The following is a 24,677-nucleotide window of genomic DNA, read 5'->3' as shown; positions in this document are numbered from 1 at the left end:
CACAAATGTTAAATGAAAAGCCAATCATTATAATTAAGATGAAACTGAAAACTAAATGTAGTTTTTAAAGTACATTCTGATAGCAGAAGCTATAAATAAGTAAGCCAGGGGACTTATAAAAGGATATGGAATCTTTTAACTTTGGGTCATTAGTTTAGCTGTCTCCAAGATAATGTAATCAAATACTATTTCTACTCAACAACTAATGGTAGTCAGGAAAGTGGAAAGTTGATGATGACGGGCCTTATAATAAACAGGTGACAAAATGTCCCTATATAACATGGGTAGTGTAAAGTGAGAAGCCAAGGAATGGCTCAATCCCAAATGTTGTTGTAAGAGTGGTATAGCTGACAAACCATGCTCAGTAACTTAATAATAACCCTACATTATGGATTATCATGTTCAGTCTTTATATAATATCTGTCTTCAAAGAGGCCAGTAGGACTTACAGATGGTATCTTATTCATCCTTAGACTTCTTTGTATCTGATTTCTAGAAGTTGATACCCAAGATGGCCCTTAAGTTTAGTCACTTTGTGTAAGCCCAAAGCCAAACTAAGTGTTATGATTCCTTATCCAACATGCCTCATTTCCTCCACATTCATACAGTAGATTTTTTTTGTGTGAGAAAGATGAGGATAATAACTTTCACCACAGAAGAAGTAAGGAATGGGGATAAAGAATGATTTTTTGAATATTGTAAATTTGATTAAAATGTATGATTTTTTTCCCCTTATGCTTAGGAGTATTGCCCAATCAGAGGAGAAACTGGTAATCAGTGCATCCTGGGCAAAAGATGATGATATCAGCAGACTTTTAAAATCTCTGCCAAACTGGACTAATATGGCTCAACCCAAACAGCTGAGACCTAAGAGAGAAGAGGAAGAAGACTTCATAAGGTAAACAATCTTTGTTCCCAAAATATTCATGAAACAAAATGAAGTTTTTGTTTTAATTCAGCCACTAAGAATTATATGTTTGCCCATGTAGAATTATTTATTGACACAAGTGGAATGTTGAAGTTAGCCAGAGTCACTGATTTACTCTGAAGAAGCTACTCTTTTTTATGTGACTAACTTGCCACATTATAACATCCCCACCTCTGTGTCATTTTGATCTGTATTAAGTTGTTAAGTGTTAAACATATATGTAAAATGTTTTGATGTATTAAAATCAAAGTCAGAAACTTCCAGAAGAATGGTGGAATGAGCCATCCTGTCTATGCTGAATTCCTCTTCACCATCTTCAAACAACAAATGCACCAAATAAAGTAAGAGAACAACACCATGGGTGAAAGGAAAGAAATCCCTGCAGATAAATCAGCAAAGAAACTAAAGAAATAAGTTAAGTAAAAAAGACTTCCAAATAGAATAAATAAACACTATGAAGTATAAGATATTAAGAAGAAATCTATAGAAGGAAAAATTAATACAACAAAAACAATAATTAAAAGATCTGACATCTATCCAGATGAAAATTGAATCTCTTAATATATGGACAAAAATGAGACTCAACTCCTTAGTACAGGAAGTGGAATACCTTAATAAAACAATGGACTTTCTAAGAGAGGAGCAGAGGTGGAACACAAAAAAGCAAGGATAGAACTCATCCCACATCACTATAGGGAAGACAAAAGACAACAAAAATAGAACACGTGAGAACTCTATAGAAACAAAGCAAATGCCATGAAGGTAGAACTTTATAAGATAAGCTAAAAATGATTGAACTCTCTTTTTAAAAGCATGATGAAACAGTGAGATTGAATACAATATTCCAGGAAATTATATAAGAAAATTGCCTGAAAATATTGGAAACTGATAGGGGAAATACAAATCAATAGAATCTATAGAGAGCAGTCAAAGGAACCCCAATATAAACTCCCCTGGAAATATAGACAACAACTTCCACAACTTTAATATCAAAGGCAGAATGGAAGAAGCAATTCACATATCAAAAAGCATAACTTTTAATCATTCAAACATTATTCTTTTGAAGAGAAATGAGAGAGAAGTCTGAAGTACAATGTTCCATGAAGCTCATAGATTTAATTCTGGAGGGAGTCTTATGGGTCATATAGTCTAGCCTCATCATTTTAAAGATGAGGAAACTGAGATCCAGAGAAATTAAGTGACTTGCCCAACATCATACAATAGGATTTGAATTCATGTCCTTTGACTATAAATCTTCTACTTTTCCCTTGTCACCAAAAAGCAAATAAAATTAGCCTACATCCAAAAAGTATATAGGCATACTTCATTTAATTGCACATTGCTTTATTGTACTTTGTAAATATGGCATTTTTTACAAACTGAAGGTTTGTGGCAACCCTGCATTGAGCAAGTCGCTTGGTGCTATTTTTCCATTAGCATATGCTCACATTGTCTCTCTCTGTCACATTTGGGTAATTCTAACAACATTTCAAACTTTATTATTATTATCATTATATCTGTTATGGTGATCAGTAATTTTTGACATTACTATTGTACCTGTTTTGAGGTACCACAAATGGTACCCACATAAGATGGCAAACAATGATAAATGTTGCGTGTGTTCTGACTCCTCTACCAACTGGCCATTCCCCCATTTATCTCCCTTTCCTCAGAGTTACCTATTTCCTGAGACATAACAATATTGGTTAGGTCAATTAATAACCCTACAGTGGCCTCTAAGTGTTCTAGTGAAAGGAAGAGTAAATCGATGTGGCAAACTTCATTGTTATCTTATTTTAAGAAATTGTCTTAACCACTTCCACTGTCAGCAACCACCACTCTGATCACTCAGCAGCCGTCAACACTGAGTCAAGACCCTCTAACAGCAAAAATATTATAATTCCTTGAATGTTTATATGATGGCTAGCATTTTTTAGCAAGAAAGTTTTTCTAAATTAAAGTATATATTTTGTTTGTAAAACATAATACTATTACACACTTAGTGCAATATGCAGTATAGTATAACCATATATATGTAATGGGAAACCAAAAAATATTGGTGACTTGCTTTATTATTATTTCTGTGGTCTGGAACCAAACCTGCAGTATCTCCAAGGTAGGCCTGTTCATCTTGCAAAACTGAGCATGCTGCCTTCATGAGAAAAGATAGATCATCAATAGGATCACAGACTTTCCCCTATTTTTTCTTGAGTGGGGGGAAAAGGCAGAACCAGGAAGGGATTTGACATATACATCTGCCAAAAGACAAAAACTTAAGAGATAAACAAGATAATATAGAAAGAAATTGGTAATTTCTAGCCTGACTACTAGGAAAGAGATTCTCTATTTGACAGAAACTACTGAGAACACTGGAAAACAATTTGATGCTTAATGGGTTTAGACTGACATTTTATTCCACATAGCAGAATAAAATTCAAATAGTTTAAATGATGAATATGAAAAGTCACAATGTTTAAAAATTAGAAAAGAATAGAAAGTTTTCTCTCTCAAAACTCTGAATAAGATAAGAATTCATAATTGACTATGGCACAGAAAATATTATAAAAGACAAAAGAGAAAAATATAGATCATAAAGGAAATTTCATACAGACAGAATTAAAGATATGATTAATTAATGTCTGACATTCAGTATCTGTAAGAAATTGGCAGAAATCTATAACATTAAAAACCATTCCTCCATATATGTGTACTTAGGCTATGAACAGTTTTCAGAAGAAATGCAGACCATGACCAACTATTTGAAAATGTGTTCAAAGTGTCTGAAACTTAGAGAAATCCAAATTAAAATGATTCTCAGGTGTCATCTCAGTCCCATCAAATCAACAAATATTAAAATGTTAAATTGTATATTAAAATATTTTTAAAAGATGGAAAAATCCAATGTTGGAAGGGCTGTGGAAAAACTGGCACCACAATGAGAACTGTGAATTCGTTTAACTTCCATAAAAGAATTGAAGGATACAAGAAAATATACTAAATGGTTCATTTATTTTAACACAGCAATCCCCAGTATTAGGTTTTATACCTGCATAAGGTTAGTGACAACAAGAAAAGCCTCAGGTACAAAAATATTTATAGCAACACTATTTTTAATAATAAAAAACCTGAAACAAGCTACGTTCCCAACCACTAGGAATTAAGTACCTTAACAAATTGTGGTGTATTGAATTCATGTGTCATAATGAATGACAGTCTGAAGAATGCAAATCAATATGGGGAGGTTTGAATGAAACCGCTACGGACTGAGAAAAATAGAACCAAATGAACAGTGTGTACCACAGTTGCAAGTGTATAAATGAAGCCATCATTAAAAGTCAGCTTAAGGGGCAGCTAGGTGGTGCGGTGGATAGAGCACCGGCCCTGGAGTCAGGAGGACCTGAGTTCAAATCCGGTCTCAGACACTTAACACTTACTAACTGTGTGACCCTGGGCAAGTCACTTAACCCCAAGTGCCTCACCAAAAAAAAAAAAAAAAAAAAAAGTCAGCTTAAACCAGGTCCAGTATGTTGGACAATGTTTGTACCAGATTGCTAAAGTTAAAGCACAAATCTGTCCTTTTTGTTATGAAATCATAAATTACAAAGTGGAAAATTATATGTACTATCACAATTATTCTTTTAGGAGCTATTGCTTAACTAAACATGGTGGGAGAGGAGTGCCCTGTGCATCGGAGGCTTAATCAGATGTTGGGATGTGCCCACTGTGCCAAAAAAAAAATCATTTTTAAAAAATAGTGTAAAGTTACCTCACACACAAAAAAATGTAAGATTCATGGATACTGTCTTTTGCCTATTCACATGAACTCATAAAGTCAAATATTTGATGAGCTTAAAATAAATAATTGTTAACATTTTGATATGATTCATCATAAAACTAAAATCTTCATTCTAATAGTCTGGAGTATCATGTTTTAATGTATATTTACTGTTTGCAAATTCTGGGGCAGCTAGGTGGTACAGTGGATAAAGCCCTGGCCCTGGATTCAAGGAGACATGGGTTCAAATCCAGTCTCAGACACTTGATATTACTAGCTCTGTGACCCTGGGCAAGTCACTTAACCCTCATTGCCCCATAAAAATAAATAAGTAAATAAACTGAGTTATTAGTTTTCTCAGCATCATGATATGTTCCCCATAATTTGCCATGAGATCCTCATTCCTTCTTTTTTCTCCCATATTGGTTAGATTGACCCAAAGAAGTTTGACTATAAGGGCTGTCAGCTGTCTATATTCTAAGGGGAAAGCAAAACATTTTTAAAAATTTTATTTGAATAACTTCACATATTGAACCAAATTGTACACTCATAAACCTTCTAAACCCTTTGTAGTTCTCCACTTTCTACTTCATTTGTGGAATTCCATGTCAAAGATTGATTACTCTACTAAGGCTAAGGTATAATGTCTGTATAATGATGGGAGAAATTTGCATGAGAGTGGTGGAGTATGTACCTACAGATATAACCACTTTAGAGGGGAAAAAAATGACTAACCTTAAGGCACTAATCAAACTGTAGGGTTTGACCCTTTCACAGTTTTCTATACTCACAGATATTCAAGTGGCTCCATAATCTCCATTTGGGATTTTCTTCAGATAAAGTAGGTCAGAAATGTCAAACTCAGGAAGGCGGCTGCAGGCCACATGTAGCCCCAAACCTGCTTGAGTGCCCCCCAACCAGATTAAAATGTAATTGGGAGGGCAGCTAGGTGGCACAGTGGATAGAGCACTGGCCCTAGATTCAGGAGGACCTGAGTTCAAGTCCAACCTCAGACACTTTACACTTACGAGCTTTGTGACCCTAGGCAAGTCACTTAACCCCAATTGCCTCTCTCTCTCTCTCTCTCTCTCTCTCACACACACACACACACACACACACACAATGTAATGGGGAAATGTTTAACAGTACAAATATAATGAAATGTTTATAATGTTCACCTGTAGTTTTCTGCGTTCATCTACAGCATGCATGGATCCATTTCTATTTGAGTTTGACACCACTGATATAGATCACAACTTATCCATGCTTGCCCGTCCTGTGTGACTTCTGTTTATCTGTCTCTAGAAATTCACCATACGGGCAAGCCCATCAAAGGTGCTACAGGCTTCCCTCACTTTCTCCTGACATCACAAGGGAGCCATTCTGGTTGTTCACCTGCCGTCCCTCAGTCTTGCTGCCTGACCAAGCTATGCTTCCTTCCCATCATACAGTTCTTGATGACATCCTTGATTCTTGCTCTTTTGTGGAATTTGTTTTGGGTTGGTTATATGTTCCAGCCTGCTCATGTCCATCATGCACTCACTGCCTTCTGTGTCACTCTCCTCTGTTGTCCTTTATGCGCCATATCTCACTGCCGTACAACAACCATAGGAGAATGTTAGTATTAAAAAAAGATGGGCCTTTGCGTTCATAGGAAGCTTGGGAAATAAATGAGCTTTGTAATTTGCAATCTTCCCAAAGCAATCAAGCCCCCTCTCATCTATTCAACTCCAGGCCCTAATCATCCATCTGTACTGTCTGTTCCAAATTTAAGTACTGTTGGACAAGCTCTGTGGAGTGTCCATGCAGATGTATGTGGAAATCTGGGCAGGAGACATTCTCCATTCATAGCTTTTCCTATCTACAGTTTTCTGGATAAGGCCAGAAGTTGATTTGACCTTTGATGGTTGCAACATTTGCTTCACCCTGTCTCTTTTAGGGGCATATATTTAACAATAGCTATAATTTTAATGATTATGTTTATGTTAGAAAACAATTTCTGCTATATACAACACATTTTCTGTAAGCTTTCTGATTAGATAAAATGAATATATTTCTTCTTCCCATTTTTCCACATGCCATTATTCTATAACATTGTATTACATTTTGCATTTAACAAAGATTTTTTAGTGACTTTTCTACTAAAGTGGGCTGCTTTGGGAACTAGTTTGCTCACTCACTGGAGGTTTTCTAACAAAGGCTAGTTGGCCACTTGCAGGATTTATTATAGAGGAAATTTTTGTTCAAGTATAGGATCCAAGGGTGGTCATAGATTTAGGCCCCCTGGAGGAACTGTAGAAGCTGCCTAGGCTAACCTCCTCATTTTACAGATGAAGAAACAGAGGTACAGAGAGGTTAAGTGCCTTGCCCAGGGGCACACAGCCCAAGTGTCTGAGACAGGGCCTTTAATCAGATCTTTCTGCTTCTAAGGCCAGTGTTTTATGCCAAACTACTAGATGGCAGCTAAGGTGCCTGATTCTGAGACTTTGTGTCCAGTTAATTCTCAGAGTCCTTTGGAGGTAAAAGTTGAGATTTGTAGTCTTGTTTCAAAGTGAAATCTGAGTCAAACAGAGGAAGTCATCCGCCATACTTGAAGGTTGGGGAAAGGCCACATTAGCATTCAAGGCTACGCTTTTCTGGATTATCCTTTAGCCAGTTGAATCATGCCTCTTCCCAATCTTGCCTTAAGTTCTACTAAAGCTATAATGTTTAAGAAAATGTCAAGGGAAGAGAATGACCTGGAGGTCTGTTCTGTTTTGTGTGGGATTGATTTTATCATCTTAACCGTCACACACTCCATCGTGATTAAAATTTGAAAGCCCAGGTAAGTACTAGAAAATTTTTCATGAATATTCCAGTACTGTGGGCTTGACAATGACCTTTAATTAAGCACGTTATAGGACCATGGAACTCCGCATGAGCCAAGAGGAGTAAGAAGGCAGACTTCATTTCCTGTAATTAATTTTCAAAACTCTTACAGCTCCTTGGCACTTGTATGAATATGGAGAATAGTGCTCTTTGCATTGACTGAAGGTTAGAAAGCCCCCATTACTAGATGAAGCCCTTCTTTCTTCTTGTTTTTAGCTTTGAAAATATATGATTTCTGGATGAAATTTTGAATAGAAGGAAAAATGTTTCAACAAAGGTTTTAGTGAGAGGTTGTGTGTTATAGTGGATACAGAGCTGGCCTCAAAACCAGTAAGGACTGAGTCTGAGTCTGACCTCTGACCTCGACTGGCTGGGTGGGCCTGGACATGTCTCTTATCTTCTAGGTCAGTGGTGTCAAACTCTAACAGAAATCAAGACTATTCATTCACACATAAGGATCCCTGCAGGCTGACTTAGTATTAAACTGTAATATCATCCATGTTTTATTGTAATTTTTTGTTAAATATTTCCCGATCACATTTTAATCTTGGGGGGGGGGCACATTCAGGAATGTTGTGAGCCTCCGTGCAGTCACAGGCTGGGTGTTTGATATCCTGGCTCTCCATAACTCTAAAATTACTTTGCAGAAAAGGTGCTCGCTTCTGTTGGTAGAGCTTTCCTCACCCAAGAGTTCCCTGTGAAATCACAGGTCCAGTCCCTAACCCTATCCTTCATTAGTATAAAAAGAAAAGAAGCAGATAACCCTTCCTTTTGGAGAGCCTCCTTTTCTTTTGCATTGCTTTTCTAGATCCTAGTTAGGTTTCTTTTTTACCTAATAAAAATCCCAGTGGTCCAGGTGCTCCAAAGATAGGGGTATGCTGGAGCCAGTTCTAGGAATGAAAACTGATTGTTAACTTTCCATTGTGAACAGTTATATTTCACAAGTAAACAAAGTCTAGAAATCAGTTTTTTGGTTGTCTATCAAATAGGCATAGAAGCATATGTAAGGAAAAAAAAAAGAAAAAAGGGGGCAGCTAGGTGGCTCAGTGGATAGAGCACTGGCCCTGGATTTAGGAGGACCTGAGTTCAAATCCAGCCTCAGACACTTAACACTTACTAGCTGTGTGACCCTGGGCAAGTCACTTAACCCCAATTGCCTCACCAAAAAAAAAAAAGAAGCATATGTAAGAAAATATGAAATCCATTTGTTTAGAGAGACATCTATTTGTTCTATTCATAGACTAAGATATATATGTATATGTGTGTGTGTGTATATATATATATATATGTATGTATATATGTATGTATGGTTTTTTTTTCTTACAGCAAGAAATTCCTTAAGCAAAAGGATGTGTGACTGGTGGGACCAGATTATTCTACCTATAAGGTCTAAAGAACATACATAAACTCTAAATCAGAGAGCATTTTACCGCCTTACAGTCAGATGAAGGATCAGAATTTAGATCTGTTAAGGGATTAGAGAGGTTACACAATCTACTAGAATAATAGCAATCGACCAGCATAATAATTGACAAGGAATTCAATGTGCTTGGGAATTAAAACTCATGCTCCATCAGCTAGTGTCATCCAAAGCTCCACCACTGGTACTCTAAATTCAACATTTTCTGTAGCTCACAGGGCTTTCTCACTTGGCTTCCCTCTCATACTACAGCTTTTGCTTTTTGTTAATATTGGTCTTTTGATGTATTAGGAAAGCACATCGGAAACCATAAAATGCTATAGAAATTTGAACTTCTATTCTTATATATTATGGTCGCTATTCTAGGCAAGAGCTCTGGTGAATGTTTGAACACATTATTAGAATATATCAAGGAGAAGCAATGTGATAGAATACCTAAAAGCTATTTATTTTTCTAACCCAAAGGCAATAAAAATGGGAAATCTTAACAGTAGGAAAGGGAAGGGGAAAAAGGTGGTGACTGAAAGAAAAAACTAGGAGAAAAGCCTAAAAGTAAATATATTCGGCTTGTTTTGGAGAATATGCAAAAGTAATTGCAAGGAGAAATCAGGAAAAAACATTACAAAAAAATAATAATAACAAGACCATAAGACCTAGGAATATTTGGAGATTTTCTAAAATATTCTTTATGTGTGAGCTGTTAGATGAGTAGAAATTGTGTTGAGATTTATTTTTACTGGTTTATGAAACAAATAAATTAGCATGATTAAAAGACAACTAAAATATTCTCTTCCCAGTGAAGCAAGCCTGATAATTACCACTCCCAAACTTTTCTTTGGCATAGTGTTTAAAATTTTAATAAAAGAATAATGAAACAAGAGCAAGAAAAAATTTGAATCCTCACAAGAAAAATTAGTCACCTTTCAAGTAGAAGAAGAAATATGAAGAAAAATAAGGAGTAAAATACCCTAAACTAGAGGAGGAACAGGAGACCAATCCTGAAGATTTGGAGAGCAAATATGAAAAGCACTTTCTGTCCTGGCTTAGACAAATTATGTCAGCTCCCTGAGCTTTGGCATCTTCATTTGCAAAGCCAAGGAGTTGGGTGAGATTATTTGTAAGATCTCTTTCAATACTTAAAAAAAAAAAAAAGGCAGACACTTTTAAAGGCTCTACAATCACTTCAGATCAAGAAACTTTGCTTTAACTGCATGAGTTCAATCTGAAAGGTTTCAGGGAGAAAGTTTAGACAAGCTAAATGCCAATATAAAGAAAAGAACCAGTGGTTAAAGGGATCCAAAGAAGACCAGTAAGAAGAGAATCTTTAGATGTACTTGAAGGAGGAAATAAAAGATTGTTCTGATGGAATAATTTCGACTTCTTTTGCCAGCTATGACAAAATGCTTCCTGGAATGGAGACATTTACTTTACCATATCAAAGCACCTTAATGTGATTTTTTAAAATGTAATTATAAAAAAGATGCACAAGGAAATATAAATATATTAAATTAGGACAAGAGAAGAAAGGCTTTACTAAAATGAATGTTTTGCTTGATTAAATGAAGTCAGAGATGGATGTAGGAGCACTGCCAATCAGACCTGAGTGAGAAAGAGACCTAAATATCAAAATTAAACATAAAACACTGGTAATTAACTGGGAATCAACTAAAAACATATCCATTAATATCCAGTGATTAAATTAGAAATGTTATTTATTATTATTATTATTATTATACTACAGTGATATGACTCTGGTTAACATAAGATTGGCATAAATGAAAAAAAATCATAAAATCTGACCTAGACATTACATAAATACTAATCTAGTGAGACTTTTTTATTACTTAAAATAAAACAAAAAAATAACATGTAGAAAACACCAAGCTCATTGACTACATGCTATTTTTTGTTTTATTTTAAGTATTAAAAAATTATTCTGAGCATTTGATACTATGAAGGTACTTAATAGTGTCAAAAAAGCTCATGCCTAATCTTATTCAGTTCAGCCAATATTAAGTGCCCATTCTGTGCAAGACACTGTACAGTCATCCCTTACTTAAATGGGGTTTTTTGGTCGTTAAACATGACACAGAAGGAAAGGGGTAGCAACCCAGGTAGGTAGACAGGTATGGTGAACCATTTAGAAGGACATAGAAACATTGCTAAAAAGGCCTCAGGGAAGTTTCTTATGGCCATCTTCAGTTTTGCCGAGTGCCTCGGCCAATGTCTGAGAGACCATACAGGCTTAATAATACTTTCTCTTATTATCTCAGATCTGTGTAAAGCTGTGGATGGAACCAGGCCCAATAGAACCTGTCATTAGGCTTGTCCCTTCTTTCTTAGCCTTACCTCCTTTTCCAAAAGCATAGTCTCAGTTCTCTGCAGATAGCCTCTTCTGTAACACAAATCTCCTGCTAGAGTTAGTTTCTCTTTCCTTAAGCCTAATTAAATGAAAAAAGCCCACTCACCACAACCCCACACTGTACGCTTTCCATTGCCAATCCCTTTCTTTTCCACAAAATCTCCTATCTTTCGTCTTTCCCTGGAAGGCAGCCTCCTCTTGCCAGTCTCTTCACTGTTCTGCCTCTCTTGCACCTGTGGATCTTTCTTTTTCCAATAATTTCGTCTTTCTTTAGGAATTTAGAGTCAGAGGACTTCAGTTCAAATCCGGGCCCTGCTATTGATTGCCTGTGTTATTTTGACTAAATGACTTCCCTTTACTAGGCCACAGTTTCTACATCCATATAATAAGGGGGTAAGAAAAGAACGAGCTCTGAGATCCCTTCCAACTTCTAAGTCTGATCCAATGACCCTTTTGTTTCTCTCTTTCTTTGGGACTCCTATCTTTTTTTTCCTATTGAATTCTCACCAAGAATTGAAAGCTCTTCGGGGGTGGGCATTGGGCAGGTCAGCTGGAGATTGACGCAAAGTCAGTGTAGTGGGAACTCTACCTGTGGGAACACCCCCTTTTCTTCCCTTTGTCATCTGAGCCCACCCACAGCTGGCTGTGGACCATCCGCCCCAAGGGGTCCATGCGCCCCATTGACAGCCATGGCCCTGGCTCCCTGCCTCAGGGACAGCAGAATATATATTTTATATATCAAAAAAAAAAAAAAGAATTGAAAGCTCACTTCAAATAATACCTCTTCCACAAAGCTATTCCTGATACCCTCTTCCTTCTTTCTACCCCCTAATTCCTCCTAATCAGCAGCAGCTGAGGGGGGGGCGGGACCATCGCTTTTCAGGCCCCCTCCCCACAGTATGCTGGTGTTAGAGTTACTGTGTACCTGTGCACTAGGCCGTACACTGCAGGAGTATAAGAGCCATATCATATTCAAATGGTAGGTGGGGCTTGGGCTTTGGAGTCAGAAAATCTGAACTCACATCTCTGTCAGTTGCCATCTGTGTGACCTTAAGGAACTCCCTTCAATTTCCTCATTGGTAAAATGGCAAGAGTTGGACTAATGACCTCTGAGATCCTTCCAGGTCAAAGATCCATGATCTAAATTTTGGATTTTCTCTATGTCTAACATAATGCTTTACATATACTCTGGGTTTAGTAGATATTTGTTGAATGGAATTGTTTATTTTAACCCTAGACCAGTTTCCTCTATTCCAAGACTATTGACTTGGGCTCAGCCATGATGAGTAACTTCTCTTAAGAGATTCAGATCCTTTCAGAGACGATTGTACAACCATTCGAAAGAGCACTGCGAAAGGAAGGAAGTTGGGGTGCTGAGAAAAAGTATGATGATCTAGAAATACTGTCCATAGGAACTAGCTTTTTCAAGAACACCAGAGGTGAATCCTTCTGCAAAGCAAAGAGTCAGACAATAAGCAGATAGTTACTGAGTGCCTGCAATGTAACAAATGCTGTGTGGACATAAATGTGCAGGAGAAACATAAAGGATCCTTTCCTTCTTTCCTGCCACCCACAGCAAGGACCCTAAAAGCTACTTGGTAAAGCAAAGCATGTGTTCAGCAAAAAAGAAGTAGACAAGACATAGTTGTCTACATGGGTTGAATTCCTAGTCCGATCCAATTGGATCTAACAAGCATTTTTTAAACAAGCCTACTATGGGGAAAAAACACCATTCTAGGTATTAGGGATATAGAGACAAAACAAAAAGCATGACCCTACTTGGGGTTTTCTTGGCAAAGATGGTTTGACATTTCCTGCTCTAGCTTATTTTACAGATGAAGAAACTGAGGCAAACAAGGTTAAGTGACTTGCCCAGAGTCGCATAACTACTAAGTGTTGGAGGCTCATTTTGAACTCAGGTCTTCCTGAGTCTAAGCCCGGAACTCTATGTACTGTGCCATCCACCTGCCCTGGCATACATTATGTATGTAACAAATGACATTTTTAATGAAGGTGTTCAGAGGCCTTCACTAGAAACTATTTACAACTTTTTTTGATTTTTTTTTTTGGCGGGGGGAGGTGGACCAATGAGGGTTAAGTGACTTGCCCAGCGTCACACAGCTAGTTAAGTGTCAAGTGTCTGAGGGTGGATTTGAACTCAGGTCCTCCTGAATCCAAAGCCAGTGCTTTATCCACTGCGCCACCTAGCTGCCCCTCAATCACATTTTAAGAAGGAGAATCATATGGTGACATGGGTCACTCTAGTCCAGCCACACAACTTGGATTACCACTTGAATCAGGCTGACCTCTGGCAAGTGCAGGTGCATACATTATCAACCCCAACACTCTGTGGAATAGAAGTGGTCGTTACCTTTCACCCCTTAGAGTTCACCATATTGTTATTTTATGGTTGCTTCCTATAGAAGTGCTTTTCATTATTAACCCAGCAACTCCACAGACATTAATTTATGGCTACAATATCGTGGTGAAAGAGGACAACTAAAGGCTTTTCCTGAAAGGTGTGATCCCAATTTGGAAAACATATCTAAGTTCAAAGGAATGATTCTAAATGCCTCTGATAACTACAGGGGAAAGTAACTGGGGAAGAATAAGACAGCAGTTAATTCTTGAGTTCCAAAACTTTAATTCTGCAAAGTTTTATTAAGTACCTGTTATGGGCATGACACTTATAGGTGTGAGAGATGCAAAGATTAAAAAATAAGTCTCTGGCCTCAAAGAGTTTATATTTTAATGGGGAAGGGGGTTGTATATATATAAATAAAAATGATACAAGGTAGAATGTGTTAGGGATAAAGGAAAACCAGACAGAGTAGCATGGAAAATTTGAGAAGGTGGAGATCAATATTTTCCTGGGGGACAGGATTAGGGAATGTTTTAAGCTTTAATTCCACAAAACTCTCCCAGATTCTAAGAAGGCAAATAAACATATTGCTAATTAAATGTTTGCTTGTGTTTTGTATAGCTAGCACATTTGTTTTAAGTCATAGGATGATGGATACAGATTTTGAGCCACATGGGACCTTAGAGATCATATAATAAAACCCTCTCATTTTGCTGATGACAAAATGATGTTTAAGTGGTTTAATGGCTAATATCTTACTGCTAGGAAGCACCAGATAAGTAATTTGAATCCATGTCCTCTGATACTAGACTAGTCTTCTGATACTAAAGCTATCATTTTTTTCCATGTTGCCAAATGTGTAACATAGTAGAATTGCAACTTTAGGGATACAACACAGAGAGACAAAAAAAATATTAATAGCTGATGTTTATATTTCACTTTAACATTTGTAAAGCACTTTGCAAGTGATAGGTACATACATAGTGAAACATGTGAAAAGAAATGGAGAAAAATTCACCTGTTTCCATTTAAGACATTATCTGCCTAGATAAGAAATTAGAATTGTGGGTAATTGTGGTTGGGGTAGGAAGAAGACTAGAATTGATGCAGATTTCTGACTATAGCTATATTAACACTGTCCAAGTTTAGAATTTGATATATGAATATACAAAAACATAAGAACGTATTGCATTCATTTGCCATACATGTAGGAAGGTACTATTTCCAAAAACTTGCTGTCCTTAGAACTCCTTTCTGGAGTTTTAATTATTAGGTTAAGGAAAGTCCATTATTGTCCCTCTTCAGTTCCATTTTCCTAGTAATTATCCCAGATTCATTACTGGCCTAGCAATAATTAAAGGGAATACCTAATGTTGAAAGGTGAACATAGCACTGAGTGATTTTAAAACTATTGCCAAGGACCCATCAGAGGCCACATTCTTGATAGCTTTCTGGGATTTATGTGGACACTTGGCTATGTTCACTCTTGGCTAAACTAAAATGACTTCACTGTGTGAAGGTAATCTTAATTTATCACAAATGTTCCCATTAGTCATCTTGTCCCCTTTCTATTACTTCTGGAAATGTTAGCATCAGGGAACAAGATGGGTGGTTATATTTGTTCTTCAAGATGTTTCACAGATAGTGATAAATTTCAACATTTCCAGAGTGTGAGTCTATTAAACACATTTGTTTTTTCTATGGTCTGTGTATTTAGCCTATATATTAAGCACATATGTGTTTCCTGTGTTAGTAACTGCCCACCCACTGGGTAGATATCATAGAGTTTTAGTTTTTAAACTAAAAAGAAAAATAAAACTTCCTCACATAAGAGCAACGGATAGGTTTTGTAGAGAATTTTCCTCTCAGTTAAGGGCACTGACCTTCATGTCACTCTTGACACCCTTAACCTTGATAAGAGTTTCTCAGTCAACCAATATTTCCTTGAACAAAATATATGTTATTGTGCTTTGTCCTTCATTCTCAAAGAGGACCATGACATCAGGGACATGACAAAGAAAAGAACAGATTAAAAGTAGATTGACTGCTTTTCTAATGAAAAACAAATGCTTAGAATGAAGGAACTACAAATATTTATTTGCAATGGCTAAAATAGGTTCATTGATAGAAAACCTCCAAGGTGTTTGTCAGTAACCCAGATGCTGAAACATGTTAACTGTGTGTCCAGGTCTTACGTTGTTAACCCCCAAGCAAGATAAACCATTCATGATAAACCAGAAATTATGCCAAATGTCTATTGAGGGTATTTAATGGAACAAATTCTCAGCAATAGAATAATAGATCCAGAAATTGAAGTGACCTTGGAGATTCACTAGTCCAGTGGGTGCAGAACGTGGCTCCTGTGGCTCCTTGCTCAGTTTTCTTTCTACTGTATCATGGATACTTTTCCCAGTGTCTACTCTGGGGTCATGTTCATTCCTAAACCTTAGACCTTCTCCACCCTATGCATATATTGTGTGTGTTGAACCCAAGTTTTTTGTCTCCTTGTCCTCCTTCTTTCCCACCCTCCCCCATCTGCTTCCTTCCCACCCACCTTATCCCATCTGTCCCTCTCCACCTCTAGACTTTGAAATTAGTTATTTGGCTCTAAACACGTTCAGCAGCTCAGTCGAGTGTTGTTTATGTATAGAGCTTTAGTACTACGTCTCAGTTAAGCAATCTTCAGTCAGTCAAGCAAGTTGTTCTGGAAGGGTGGCAAAGGGCAGAGAGGACATGGTTTGTTTTATAAAGGGTGCTGTTATCTGTGTTTTGACAAATCTGTGTCATGTCTTTCTTCCATTAACGCTTTTAGAGTTGATTGTTCAGCCAAGGCCATTCCACAGCTAGAAGTGATTTGTGGATGACTTGAAGAGGGTAGATCTGAATTACTGAAAAAAGACGAGAAGGAGAGGAGGATTCATTCAAGTCATCAAAACTCTTTTTTACAAGACTATACATATGATTTGAATCACAGGGCAGGAGGCCAGAAACAAGAAACTTGGCTTCTGCTTTTACTTTTATTATTGGTGGGTTTTGTTTCATTTTGTTTTTTAAGCTGTGTTACCTAGTACATGAGGCAGCTAGATGGTACAGTGGCTAGAGCCCTGGGCCTGGAGTCAGGAAGATATGAGGTCATATCTGGCCTCAGACACTTAGTAGCTGTGTGACTCTGGGCAAGTCGCTTAACTTCTATTTGTCTCAGTTCCTCATCTGTAAAATGGAGATAGATGGAGAAGAAAATAGCAAATCACTCCAGTATCTTTGCCAAGAAAACCCTACGTTCAGAGTCTATGAGGCCACATAGAGTTAGGTGTGACTCAACAACAGCAATCAGGTACATCACCGTTGACCTTCTTCATTTTCTCTGTCTTCAGAACATGACACAAATATGTCATTACCATGCCTTTAAGCAATATACTGAGAGAATTAAATGGAATAATTATTATGTTGGAACTAAAGCTAAGTTCACTAAGAAAGGAGGAGAGGGGATAGAAACTCAAAAAGCTAATAGCAGAGTCCAGAGTGTAAGACTCTAACCTAGGGCAATAACTGGAACTAGAATGTAAAACATGGCTGGGGAAGGCTACCAACAACCTAATAGTTCCTTTGTGGTTAGAATCAGGCAACAGCATCAACCAAACTATATTAGCAGAGCCAGGCAGATATTAGGCACCAGGGTCAGAGCAAAGATAAACTGAGTCAAAGTCCAAATCTTGGTCACAGCCTAGAACAAAATTCAAAAGTCAAATAAGCTATGGATAGTAGAAGACATACTGCCAGAATAACACAGGCAGGCAGGTGTCGAAATAGTTTTATAGCAGTCTGCTCACTTTTGTGAACATCAACTCAAGGACCTGGACCGTTTGTGGGTGAAAAGGAAGGGTCAAAGAAAAACTACGGGTCTGCACCTAATAACAGCACATCAAGCATAAGGGACATCAGGGGGTGGATTGAATAGGCTAGGTGGAGAATCTAATTTAGAAAAAAAAACACACAAATATCCTAAACCACTTTAAGTAGGAAAACTTATAATCAAACCAAAGTCTTCTGGTTCTAAATCTTATTCTCTTTCTACTATAGCGCTCAGAATCTAATTGGAGAATCCCTTTGGGCAGTTGGAGTCAAAAGAATGGGGTCAGGAATACTTAGAGAGGAAGTAATTGACGTTATGAAGGAAAAGGAGTTGTGATTTGAATATATAATCAAGATGTGAATGACACCGGTTTTAGCAGGTAGGTGATAGGGGAGGGAAGACAAGAAATAAGTAACAAGTAAGGAGCTTGTGATCAGACAGGGAAGCAGAGAAGTACAGTAAAGCTAACATCACTATGAAAAAAATACCTTTTAAAGTCTGATGGAATTCCCAGAAAGAAAGAAAAAAAACCTATTTGTACAAAAGTATTTATAGCAGCTCTTTTTGTGGTGGCTGAGAATTGGAAATCAAAGGCATGCCCATCAATTGGGGAATGGCTAAACAAGCTATGATACATGATTGTGATGGAATATTTTTGAGCTATAAAAAATGACAAGCAGGATGATTTCAGAAAAACCTGGAAATACTTACATGAACTGAGGTACAGTGAAGTGAGCAGAGCCAGGAGAACATTGTACACAGAGACAACAATATTGTTTGATGAAGAACTGTTAATGACTTCAGTATTCTCAGCAATACCATCCCAAAGGACCAATGATGAAGCATACTATCAACTTCTAGAGAAACAACTGATATCAATTGAACACAGACTGAAGCTTATTATTCTTTGCTTTCATTTTTTATTTTATTTGGGTTTTCCTATACAAATGAATAATATGGTAATGTTTTACATAATTGCACATGGATAACCTATATATAATTGCTTACCACCTCAGGGACAGGAGAGGGAAGGGAAGGAGGGATAAAATTTGGAACTCAAAACTTTAAATAAAAATGTTTATTATTTTAAAAAATCTGATGAAAATGACTAATAGATTGGGTAACTGCCCCATGGTTATTTACTGTCTGGTACCATAGTTTAAGTAGAGATCAGGTTTTGATTAGTACTGGCCCAATAGCCTTCCACAGGACAAATATAACCATTTTTGAAAGATGGAAGAATGAGCAATTATAAAAAGCTGAGTGATAGTTGAGAGCATCATTATCACAACTCCCAAGAATCAATTACAATCATTAAGGAGGTAGATGGAGCCCTAATCTTATTATACCCTTTATCAGTCTGATTTGCCGTTTCCTTGTATGTGATCTTGGACATACCACCTCGTTCATCTCAATCCCTCCATCTATATAATGAACCTTAATTACTTCAAATGTAGTAGAATTTAATATAGTCTTGGTGGTTTTTAGAACAGTCATTTTAGTGAGCAGAACTGCAGATAAATCATTCAAACTTTGTCAAAGTGACAACTGAACAGAAGTGCCATTTCTATATGAACACCTCAGGAACTCAGGTTAGTTAGCATCCAAGTATGATTGTTCCACTGTCCTTAATGAATAAAACATTTTGTTGAGATAGTTTTTATGGGGGCAGCTAGGTAGCGCAGTGGATAGAGCACCGGCCCTGGAGTCAGGAGTACCTGGTTTCAAATCCGGCCTCAGACACTTAACACTTACTAGCTGTGTGACCCTGGGCAAGTCACTTAACCCCAGCTGCTTCACTGAAAAAAAAAGAGAGAGAGAGAGAGAAATAGTTTTTATGAACATTCATTTCCCATTTTTCTTCTGATATGTAGCCTTCATTACATTTTAATACTTACATGCTCTTGGGATGATATGATATGGTTGGATATTTTGCCAAGCTCTCTTTAGAGTGGGTTTTTGTTGTTGTGCAGTTATTTTTCAGTAGTATCTGACTCTTCATGACCCTGTTTGGGGTTTTCTTGTTAAAGGTACTGCGGTGTTTTGCCATGTCCTTCTCCAGCTCATTTTACAGATGAGGAAACTGAGGCAAACAGGGTTAAGTGACTTGCGGGCTTGATTTGAATTCAGGTCTTCCCAGCTTCAGGCCTAGCACTCTATCAACTGTGCAAACTAGCTGCCCCAAAGTGGGTTATGCCTTCTACTATTTTTTCCTGCCATATGAGATAATACTGCTCATAGTGGTCCATCATTCTTCATAAAATTTTACAAGTGAATTATATTTCAACCTAGTATTGCTTTTGGCAGGCATTTCTCTAAGGCACTTTCTGGGCTCTTTTGGTTTCCTTGTTGTGTAAGTTAATTTTCATTGGTTACACTGCTATACAAAAATCTACTGGCATAAAAATGATAAATATGAAGCATTTAAGGAATATGGAGAGACCTATACAATGTGATGCAAAGTGAAATCAGATTTAGAACTATGTATATACTTCCTGCAACTATATTAAGAAGGGAGGAATAGAAGGGGGAAGGAGGACAGGATCCCTGTCAAGATGATACAACTCTAGGTAGGCCTAGAAGGAGACAGAATAAAAAATATTTTCTTTTCTTAATGATTGTTAATTAAATTATTTGGTTTTCCCTTTTTAAAACACTATGGGCTTGGAATCGCATTTTGCTTTGTTTTATATGTATTATGCTGCATGACCCAAAATTGAAGGATCTGCATTTACACAAACTGGGTTCAATATTACAGACATCTCTTACTACCACCACTTTGGCTCTTGCTTTCACCCACTATGTCCCCTGAGAACATCAGATTTCGGCTAGGTTTTTGTTTGTTTGTTTATTTGTGGGTTTGTGTTTTTTTTCATGTAGACCTTCTCCAAGATAATCAGATTATAGTTTGTGTCTCTGTGTAGCCTAGCTAAATAAGGAAAAGCTCATTTCCAGTAGGCTGGCTACTTGGCAATGGGTTCTTTGACCATGAAAACTTAGGAGACAAAGAAAACTCCAAGATGGTCCCCAATCTTTTGCAAAATGACCCCCTTCCACTTCTGCAGTGATGAATGCAAAAAAAGGGATGGGGCAAAGCCTTCTAAGAATCACAGTTTTTAGGCTGTCTGTCAATATTAATTTGGCTATTGGTTATCCTAATGTGAAATTCTTATCCAGTGACTAATGGTGATATACTAGTAGAGAAACTGAATTGTGTCATTCTTGTCATTCTCCCTGTAATCTATACCAGAAGATGAAAAGAAGTTACAGCTAAATTGATAGATGGATAACATGCTCTTCTTGATGAAGCAAATAAAGGACTTGGCAGAGCTCATTTTATTATGTGTCCAAAAACAACATGAAACATTTCATGAGATATTTAGTCATCTCACAGTGCAATGCCCATGATAAGCATTTGCAAAAAGATAACCATGAAAATAATTGTGGATTATAAGTTATTATCTTTGTGAAGGATGAAAATGTTAAGAAATTTCTTGAAGAACTCGATAAGACCCTCAGAGTTAAGCCAACACCCAAGATGTATCCAGAGAGAGAATGGTTATTTGTCCGCTGATTATTTCTGTCAAGCAAATTCTAAAACAAGAAGACATGTTATCTTCAAAGGTGTTTACCACTGTCTTGGAGAAGGTCCAACAGAAAGTCAGAGTCAAAGAGGGATTCCCTAAAGATCAGGTATTTCAAACTCAAATAGAAAAGAGGGCCACTAAGCCATACATGAGAATCCCTGCGGGCTGCATATTGACATAGAAAAACGCATGTTAACATCATCTATGTTCTATTGTATTTTTATTTGTATTGTTCAAGACTTAGCAATTACATTTTAATCTCATTCTGGCAGCACTTGAGAGCCTGCAGGCCCTGTGTTTGGCACCTCTTCTATAGAAGAAAAGGTACTTCCGGTGCTTCTGTTTTAGAATGACCTTGTACTAGTTGTATCAAGCCACAGAACGCTGCCGAGTGAGATCCGCCACCTGAGCAAGATCCACAATCGATCGTAACAGAGTTTGGCCTAACAATCGTCATAGGAAAAGCCAAGTGGACAAAGAGTTCCGAGTGCATTTGGATCCCCCTGAACATCAGGAAATCTTCACTCGGTAGTCCCTGCAAAAGATTATCCTGCATCGCTCCCTCTTTTCACCACAAAACTTGGAGAAAAAGCTGCCAGTACATTTTACTTCAATTTCTTCTTCTCTCATTGTGCAGCATTCAGCCATCCGAACTCTGATCTCATCATCCAACTAGAACTGCTCTGTCCAGTTACCAGGACCCTTAACCACCAAGTCCAGTGGCTTGTCCTCGACTGTTAGTCCTTCTTGGTCTCTCCGAAGCATTTAACACTGCAAATGATGCTTTTCTCATAGATAACGCTTTCCTCAAGGTGTTGTGACACTATTCTGTTAATTTTCTTCTAACTTGTCGAAAAACTCTTTCTCAGTCTTCTTTGCTAAATCATTGTCCATATTGTTGTTGCTCAGTCATTTTAGTCACATCCGATTCTTCATAACCCCATTTGGGGGTTTTCTTAGCAAAAATACTGAGGTGGTTTGCCGCTTCCTTCTCCAGCTTATTTTACAGATGAGGAAATTGAGGGGTCAAGTGACTTGCCCACAGTCACACAGCTAGGAAGTTTCTGAGGCCAGATTTAAACCGAGGAAGAAGAATCTTCCTGATTGCAAATCCAGTGCTCTATCCATTGAACCACCTAGTACCAATTTCCATATTACCAAATTCTCATTGTGAATGTCCCACAAGTCTTTATCCTTGAGCCTTTTTTTTATTCCCTCTCAAAAGCCTCATTTATCTCCCTTCAATTACTAAAATCATCTCTCTAAAAATGACTGCCAAATCTATCCATCCAGCCTTACCCTCTCTCCCCTGTCCCTACATCACCAACTACCTACTAGATATTGTCAGACTCAAAGCAGAGCCCAAAACAGAGTTCATGGTCTTTCTTTTAAAACCTACCCCTTTGCCATTTTCCCCTACCTCTATCTAGGGCAACATCATCCTTCCAGTGCCACAGGTTCACAGCTTCAGAATCTCCTCTCATTGCCCCTCACCATGAATATGCTATAACTTGCCAAATCTTGTGGATTCTACTTCCACAATATCTCTCATATCTGTTCCCTTTTCTCTTGCTACCTCTATCCTGTACTATTGTTGTTCGTCTTTTCCGTCATGTCCAACTCTTTGTAACCCCATTTGGTACTGTTGCAGTAGCTTCCTAATTGGTCTATTCTCCCTATCTATTTCATCCTCCACACAGTTGCCAGTGATATTCCTAAAATAACATTCCTAAAAGGTCTGGCCATGTCAGTCTCCTGTTCAGTAAACTCCAGTGGCATTGTATTATCTCTTTGATCAAATTCAAACTCTCCTGTTTGACAAATGTCAGTTGAGTGGAGTCATCTATCTAACCCTGCAGGAAAATAGGAGGGGAAGGAGATAAAGACAGAGAGGCAAAAGAAGGGAGGGCAGATTGGGGGAGGGGACAGACAGAAGCAAATCCCTTTTGAAGAGGGACAGGGTGAAATAAGATCAATAATAGAGTAAATATCATGGAGAAGGGGAAAGGATGGAGGAAAACAGTTAACAATAGTAATCGTGAAAAGAGAAAAGGGGGAAAATTGTACAAAAATTTAGCCACTCTTTGTAGTGGCTAAGAATTGGGAATCAAGGGAATGTCCATCAATTGAGGAATGACTGAAGAAGCTGTGGTGGTATATGATTGTGGTGGAATGGTCTTGTCCTATAGGAAATGACAAACAGGATGATCCCAGAAAAACCTGGAAAGATTCATATGAACTGATGTATAGTGAAGTGAGCAGAACTGGGAGGACATCATGCACAGTGACAGCAGTATTGTTGGATGAGTAATTGTGAATGACTTAACTACTCTCAGCAATAGGACTAGCTCCTGCCTAGCTCCTGCCCAGCTTACCAACCTGTTCATGAATTCTTTGGTCCAGCCAAACTGGCCTCTATGCTGTTTGTCATCCCATCTGCTCCTCTCCCATGACTGTGCTTCTACCAGAGCTGTTCCCCATACATAGAATGCACACACTCCTCACTTCTGCCTCTTAGAATTCCTCTTTTCCTTCAAAGCTGTTCTCAAACAATACCTACTTGAGACCATTCCTGAGCATCCCCTTTACTAGTGCCTGCCCCTGAGATAATAGTGTATTTGATCCTTTATAAATTCATGCGTATTTCTATACCTATGTGTAGTTCACATTCATAAAGTGCATGTGTAATAAGCAGAAGACATCCCCTAGGAGGGGATAAGATTGATTCAAAGGCTGACCATTGGCTGTTCTGTAGGTATGCTACCCATTTTAGTAGACTGGTGACCACGTCTTCCACAGTCCTTAGCCACGTGTCCTACCATCTCTGCACTCAGCCTTTCCAACATTGTGCTGAATGAATAGCTATTCTCTTCCCTTGCTGAGCTTTTGTTGCCCATTTTCCTATCTTGTAGACTCCTAAAGTGTGAATTTACAAGGTTCTGCAATTCCTTTAAAAAAAAATTGGCAGTGAAGCAGCCCAAAGCAAACCATTTCAGAATTCTGTGGGTGTAAGAGCCCTCCACCACCACCTTGCATGCGCACAGATCCTTGAAGGAATAGGGTTTCTGAGTAACTGGCTACAGCTGTCGATCAATTATTCTCAATGTCATGGTCCCTGTGCTCTTTTCAGGTTGTTAGGGGCGGTTACAGATTCCTGTCAAATGAGATGTCTACTATATATTCAACATGAGGCCCTTTGTATTTTCTCAGTCTATGGCTCTCAAGGCTTAGGAGGTTAAGCAAATTTTAGCAAGCCAAATGGAACACAGACTAGGAATGCCATGCTACAAGTATGCACAACAGACATGCCAAAAGCTTGAAGATGGCTGCACAAGCAGATTACAATTTTATATAAATACACTCATCTTGATTGTCACATTCCACCTGGCATTATCCCTACATGCATAAAAATGACCCTGGGCCTAATTGTCAAAGAGATTTGCCTCCTTATTGCAGCTTTTAGCTGTCAAACACAAAAAGAATTTTGTGTGCTATATCTATCAGAAATGATTAAGGAGCTAG

General features: G+C 37.8%; 1 protein-coding gene across 1 annotated transcript in view; it reads left to right on the top strand.

Moving 5' to 3' along the window:
- EXOC4 (exocyst complex component 4) overlaps positions 1–24,677 on the top strand; it is a 911,169-nt gene that overhangs the window by 745,755 nt on the left and 140,737 nt on the right. Inside the window, exon 13 of the mRNA XM_043968219.1 lies at positions 743–898. Coding sequence (XP_043824154.1) covers positions 743–898 — 156 coding nt within the window. The remainder of the gene's footprint in view (positions 1–742; positions 899–24,677) is intronic.

Source organism: Dromiciops gliroides, chromosome 5, assembly GCF_019393635.1.
Source record: "Dromiciops gliroides isolate mDroGli1 chromosome 5, mDroGli1.pri, whole genome shotgun sequence".
In the NCBI taxonomy this organism is placed as follows: Eukaryota; Metazoa; Chordata; class Mammalia; order Microbiotheria; family Microbiotheriidae; genus Dromiciops; species Dromiciops gliroides.
This window is presented reverse-complemented; position numbering and strand designations above follow the sequence as displayed.